This window comes from Squalius cephalus (assembly GCF_949319135.1).
Source record: "Squalius cephalus genome assembly, chromosome: 6".
NCBI classification, from domain to species: domain Eukaryota; kingdom Metazoa; phylum Chordata; class Actinopteri; order Cypriniformes; family Leuciscidae; genus Squalius; species Squalius cephalus.
In genome coordinates this window covers 25755323-25762175 of record NC_137127.1, presented here as the reverse complement: position 1 = coordinate 25762175, position 6853 = coordinate 25755323, and the positions used below count along the sequence as shown (strand labels likewise).

Here is a 6853-nt window from a genome sequence, read left to right as displayed (position 1 = left end):
GTCTTAAAGCTACGCAGCGTCTCGTTCCCTATTCAGAGAACATAGGTTACATAAGTAACCAGAGACGTTTTCGAGCATGTTAAAGGCCCCAAAAGCCCCCGAACCCTTGAAGAACAATAATAATGTAACGACACTGACAGTCTGTCCGGTCAGATGTTCTGAAGTAGCGAATCCTGATTGTTCTTCTCATGCTGACTGAATATGAACACATACATGTCCAAATGCAGGAAGCCCTAATTGACTGGCTACAATGGCTACAAGTGTCTACAAGCAGGCCGCTGGTTAATGTTTTACGACGACTTGATGAAATCAACGAACAGGCCCCTGTTGTTTCTCAAACTATCACGTGCTGCGACAACAACCCCTTTGCTGTGTCTAACGTTTGTTCTTTGTGTACTGAAGGCAAATTACGAGACTGGCTCCATTCAGTTGTCTAGGACTATCTGACGCCTCAGGCTGTTAAGTGAATTTGTCCACAGAACTACCTTTGTCTTTGCTGAGTGCCATTTACAAATTAAACCCCTCACATGGTACGCGTACCACGGGATGCAACAGACACACACACACAATCATGCACAAACACACGCAGAAACCCACTACAGAAAAGGACTTTTTACCCATAAAGTCACTCTTAAATGTACTAAATATATCCCTTTTTGTGTTAAGAGGTGTGTGTAAACCATAGGAAAACATATATGTCCTATTGTAACATTAATCGAACTGCAAATTGCCTATACTAATGCATAATAATGTATCTTTGCATTGCTACAACGTCTATATTCTATTTTTGATATCTCTGTAATCCTCTCCAGCTAACGGAGTGGAATTCCGATAGCAGAATGCAGTAATGTGCATTGTTTTATACATTTCATATGTCTTGAGCAAATCTTCTCAAGTTAAATCTCCTCATGACTCATTCCTGTGGGCGTCGTCCACTGGACAGAGGAACTTTTCCCTTTCGAAATGCTCTAAGATGATTCGTCCCCCACGAAAAAGGGGATGTGGGACACTGCTCACGGGACACTGATAAAAGTCCAAACCTTCAGTTTCCTCTCTCTCTTCTACCTCCTTCGACTCCTTCAGAAACTTTGGAAACCCAAGTCCGGACCGGCTTCGGCCTGCTTCTCTTCTCTTTTATTTCTTTGTATGTTTTCTATAGTCTAGTTTCGTTTTCCTATTCGCCTCTGTTCATTCACGAGCTGAATGAACTTCATTCACGAGCTGAATGAACTTAGCCTGAATCATTCTCGGTAACGTTACGTTCAAGTGAACCTTCAAATCTTCCCGCTACACAACTCCGGAAGAAACCAGGACACGCAGCTCAGCTCTAAAAGGGACACACAGATTCCTTTTTCTAAGCTCCACAAAAGAGTGCCTCAAACTGCAAGTATCTGTCAAGTCATCTTCATTTATATAGCGCTTTTAACAATGTAGATTGTTTCAAAGCAGCTTTACAGAGATAAGTGTATAATTTAAGGTAACAGAGATTGTTTCGGCTTTACAGCAGAGTTAAGTTATTTCCATCTAAAGTTAGTTTTGATTGATTTGCTTCCGTCGCAATGATCATTTGTTATTAAATTAGGGGCTGCTAAGACGACACCATTCCCTCTACACAGACTTTAAACGCGAACCTGTGAGAAACACTGATGGCGTTCACATGAGCATTTAGAATGAGTTCTATAGTTATGTGCGTTTGAATATATGCAGGTTTGGAATTCCCTACAAGCCAAGCCTAAACAAAGTACTTGTCTTTCCCTATAAATTTTGATAAAGAATTTTATTTTATTTTGTTGCTTTGGGGTAGGAACGCGAAACGGATTTTCCCGACAACGCCTTAGAGTGGTAGTGGGATCCTCCATAGGGAGAGACTAGTTGGCACTTCAGCACTGCGTTGTCATCGATCCAGGCGAAGGTCCTTCGTCAGATCTGGATACGGCCTGGATCCGGCAGGCTGCAGGAAAACCTCGGGATAAACACAGACACTAAAATTAGCGTAGATGCCATTCTTCTCATGATGTAACGAGTACATCAGGATTTTTGGGAAGTGTTCCCGGTTCCCGGTCTGACATATTTTAAAGCTGAACCTAGGTGTCTCTCAAAAGGGTTATTTGTTTGTAATAAGTTGCCAGGCTCTTCTTCTCTCTCTCTCTCTCTCTCTCTCTCTCCAATCTCTCTCTCTCTCTCTCACTCTGATCGTTCATTTTGCTTTCACTTTCCCTCGCTCATCTTCTCTCTCTCTCCTTATTTTCTCTCTTTCGTTTCATTCACTCTGATCACGTTATTTCTTATGTTCTTGTTTGTTTAAATGTTTGTTTGTTTTATTGTTTGCATTTTTACGTACGTTTATAGTTGTAGCTCATGTAATCTCTAGTTTTACATTTATTAAAACCCATTCATACTTTGACTGTCTCTGTGTTTGAAAACCCACCTTTATGAAGTCAATGAAATGCAAAAAGATCTAATTAAGCTACACACTCGATATTATAGACTACTTTGAGTAGTTTTATGTTCGTGGCCAGAAGATAAACTTTCTTTGAGTTTGTAAACAGGGATACCCCTTCTTAACTGTGATAATCTTACATTTATTCGCTGGACGAATGACTGATGACCAGACCAGTTACAGAACAAGGTAATCTCGAAAATTGATAAAGTAAATGTATATGCGATTTATGAATTATGACCATGAGTTATGATTAGTAATATTTCCAAAATTCCCTATATTCTTGAAGCTAATTCGCATTGACCCAGAGTCAGATATATTTACGTTACAGTTATTTACGTTACAATAATAATAATAATCCTAACGAAAACAATAGGGCCTTCGCCCTTTCAGGGCTTGGGCCCTAATTATGTATTAGTAAATGTTATGTTAACAAATGGAACCTTATTGTAATGTGTTCCGGAAACATTTTAGATGATGTTGACATTAAAGTCTCCTGAGCTGTGATCAAGCATCTTCATTCTGAACAATAAAATCTCCCTCTTGGAATCAGTGTTAATTTAGTGTTATGTATTTGGGTCAATGACGTGACGCCTAAATTTTCAGTCCGATTGCATTTTTTCAGGCAAAAATGGGTTTAAATGCATAAAAAGATACTGTATATTTGTAGTACCTCTCCCATGTATGTACTCACTTTAACTTTTCAAAAACCTTTACTTATTTGTTATTTTTTTGTTATTTAAAGTGTCAAAACATCATGTCGTCCGGCCATAACTTCTGTTTTGAAAACGTCTTTGAAATTACTCTGAATTTATTCAAATTTATATTCTGCACTATTTGGCATGATTTCCAAAATGTTTTGTAATCCTTTAAAAAATTCAAAGCATTTGTATTGATATTTCCATCATAATATCAGGGCTGTACGCTTAGCTTTTTCACTAGGAGCACAAGTGCTCCTAGTGAAAAAATTTAGGAGCACAGAAAAAAATTTAGGAGCACTACTAAATTTCATAAATAACACAATTTTATTATTTTACACTCAAATCACGTACACAGTAACACATGTGCACTAATACATATAAACACAGGGCCATCATAAGGCCTACTGTAACCCTCAATTAAACACAGAGAACACCCCTGTCCCACATCTTTTTGTAGTCAAGTCGCCTGGCACGCTTGGCTGAGTTCATCCAGCGGTCCACTGCAGGACTTGGATCATAGTCCTCAAGACTGGGCCCCTCCAGGGTGATCCTCATGAGGTCTTCGGTGGTGGAGACTGCAAGGCTGCTTCTTTTGGAGCTCTTTATGCGGTTCTGTGCAGAGAAGCCCCTTTCGCACTGGGCAGCCGAAATGGGCAACACTAGCATCAGCTGCACCAACTCCAGTATGTTCTAGGGGGATTAAGATAGGCCTTACTTATCTCATCTTTAACCACCAATAATAGGAGAAGGGCACTGCAGCATGCAAATACTCAGCAGTGTTTGCTTACCTTGTAATCCTCCCTGTATGGCTCCTTGGTCAGCATGGTCTCCCACAGGCCACTGTAGGACTTGTCCTTGAAAGTTTGACTGACCAAGATCTTCAGTCCCTGCCACTCATCCTCAACAGCTGCCAGGTCACACCCTGATCTGTAGAGATTTAACAGAGGAAGTTAGCAAATACCCAGGCATCATTGTTCACATCACATCACAGCAGTGCAAAATACATTCTTACCTCTCAAGAGGCTCTCTGAAATGCCTCACCAGGTCTGCCACATCACCATCACCGAAGGTCAGAAGGCTGCCCTGATCATCTGGCCATGTGTCATGATTGAAGACTCTGAAGGCCTGCACCGGGGTCTTGACTTCAGCGTCATCATTCAGGAGCCCACCAAACCTGGCTTTTAGCTCAGTCACACCAATAGTGATAGCTGCCTCCATGTGTTTCTTCAGCTGTGGATGGGTGAGGTCTGTGAGACCTGTCAGATTCCCCTTCAGTGGTATTCCCTTTGAGAGAGAGAGAGAGAGAGAGAGAGAGAGAGAGAGAGACAGAGACAATCACACAAAATTGTTTTAAAGACTGCATTTCTCCAAATCTTTACATTGAATAGACCTACACTAATTCTCATATAGTGACAGATTCTCACACTTCTGCTCTAAACATTTGTTTCCATTAGATCCTAACAAACTCATCCTAACACACCTGGAATCTGCACTCATCATCTCCACGCTGAGCAAGCATGGTCTGGATCTTCTCCAGCATGCCTCCTGACTTTGCCCTAGACTTAAGTCCTTCTAGTCTTGTCACTGTCTTCCTCAGCTCTGACGTAGCTTGGGGGAGGATCAGGTCATTTCTCTGCAGGGTGAGGCTAAGTGAAGACAGCTCCTCGAACATGTCAGAGAGAAAATGGCAGAATACACAAAAAGGTGCACTCTCCATTTCTCTCTTTACCTGTGTAGCAGTAGATGATCTACATGATCTGATCAATACAAAATAAGTGTTGTATTCCTAGCCACCTCATCATCTGCCAACCATTCAAGTCTGAAATGTCATTTAACTTAAAACCTATTTTGTTTAACTTAATGTTGTAAAACTGACCTTCTTTGCCCGTCCTTGAACCTCCACTGTACCTGCAACAGCCAGGTGCTCCATGTGCTGCAGGACAGTGGAGTACTGGCCATTGTCTGTGGCAAGGTTCTTGTCTGCTCCATGTCGCAGGAACACTTTGAGGGCCCTGTGGACATGGGGGATCCAGCGTGTCCCTTTGACAGTAGACGGTGTGCAGACATCCACACCCAGCTCTTTCCCTAGTTGATGGAGCTCTCTCTTGGACTTTCCACTGAAGTGGTAGGTCTTCCACACAAGATGCAGAAGATCGTAGACCTGGGACACCATTGGTTCTTTCTTCTGGAGGGTTAGGATCGCCAGCTCTAGTCTGTGAAAGCCAAAATATAGTTTAAAAAAAATAACTATCCACCTTCCTCTTCTTTTTTTCCCTACTCTGTTACAGTGGTGTGTCTGTGTGCCTATTTGTGTGTGACTGACAAATAATTTAGGTTGTGTGTGCACACACGCATGTGACAAATGTGCATGTATGTCTGCTACCACATAACCATTTTTTCCAGTTACAAACCTGTGTGGCATGCAGTGGATAGGGATAATATACTCCCCTGCCTCTCTTTGCAGGAGAGCAATCACTCCTCCACGGTGGCCCATATTCACTGAGGCACCATCTGCCCCAAAGCTGATCATCTTCTTCATCCATGACCCTCCATTGTCGTCTGGGCAAACTGCATTGAATGCAGCCTTGGTTGCATCCAGAACACCTTGAAGGATAGCATAAAAACAATAAGAACTTTTGTGGCCTTAAAACAAACAAGATAGTGACTCAATTATGCATTTATGAAACTATACAAAAATAAAGGTTACTCTTGCTGCTAGACCGTGACCACCTACCATTGGCATGGGAGTGTTCAAGGGTCTGTTGTCCAACTGTGGCAAACAAGAGAATCTGTCCCACAACATTGTTTACTTTCACTTTCATTTTAGCGTGATTTTGGGTGGAGTGTCAATTAACAACGGAAGGAAGTTGTATTTAAAGGGAGTGTGTCGTACCTGAATCAGAAGCGTCATCCGTTTGTTTGCACATGATGTTGCCCGTATGAGTGAGGTTATGGTGGAAAGACGGCTGCGTGTCAATCAGCTGTTTCATGTGTATGATGTCTGGTGCGTGACTGAAGCATTGCACTTCCAGACCAACTGTCATGAGCTGTCCTGAAGACAAAGCAAAAAACGCTTATCCACCTATCTTGGTGTCTGGTGACCCGCGATACTCATTGGTGCTTTCAATACCTGCAAACGTGGTCAGTACCTCTGCGCCGCCATTACACACACTGCAACACACGCACGCACCCACTCGCATAGCTTTCATATTCGCACATTCTGTGTGCTTAGTATTTTGTTTATAATTGTTGTTGCCGTTAAAATTATTGTTACTGTTGATTTAATGTTGGTGATTTACCACAAGATTTATGAGATGTTTATCCAATGTTTTCTTTGTTCTCTCTTTTCTTTTTTTATGGACATTTTTTGTGAATGAATGTGGACACGAATCTGCGAACGTGGATTAGCGTGACGCGGTCGGTTCCTGGCACGGGGCTCGGATCTCAAAGACCAGAGACCGCTGTGAACTTCATTTCTTATTTTGTTTAATTTTATTTTTTTGTCCATTTCGTTTTCTGTGTGATTATGATTTTGAACATATGGAAGAATAAATATTCCTTGTGAAATGACCTTTTTTCTGGGATTATTATTATTATTTGTTGTGTAACAGGTGGTTACATTTTCTGCTATCCTGGGTTAAGTTAATTTTTGACAGGTTTAATCCTGTCTGGCGCCCGAAGGTTTTCTTTAAAATAATTAATTTAGGTTAGG

The 6853-nt window shown here is 41.5% G+C and overlaps 1 protein-coding gene across 1 annotated transcript; it reads right to left on the bottom strand.

Moving 5' to 3' along the window:
* Positions 1 to 3400: 3400 nt before the first annotated feature.
* LOC307160528 (zinc finger protein 862-like) lies at positions 3401 to 6350 on the bottom strand (the record flags this gene model as incomplete). Its single annotated transcript, XM_079874687.1, has 9 exons — positions 3401 to 3831; positions 3930 to 4068; positions 4154 to 4425; positions 4622 to 4870; positions 5018 to 5354; positions 5553 to 5745; positions 5876 to 5911; positions 6035 to 6193; positions 6332 to 6350. The coding sequence occupies 9 exons, from the start codon at positions 6348 to 6350 to the stop codon at positions 3559 to 3561; spliced, it is 1677 nt and encodes a 558-aa protein (XP_079730813.1). The 3' UTR covers positions 3401 to 3558.
* Positions 6351 to 6853: the final 503 nt, after the last annotated feature.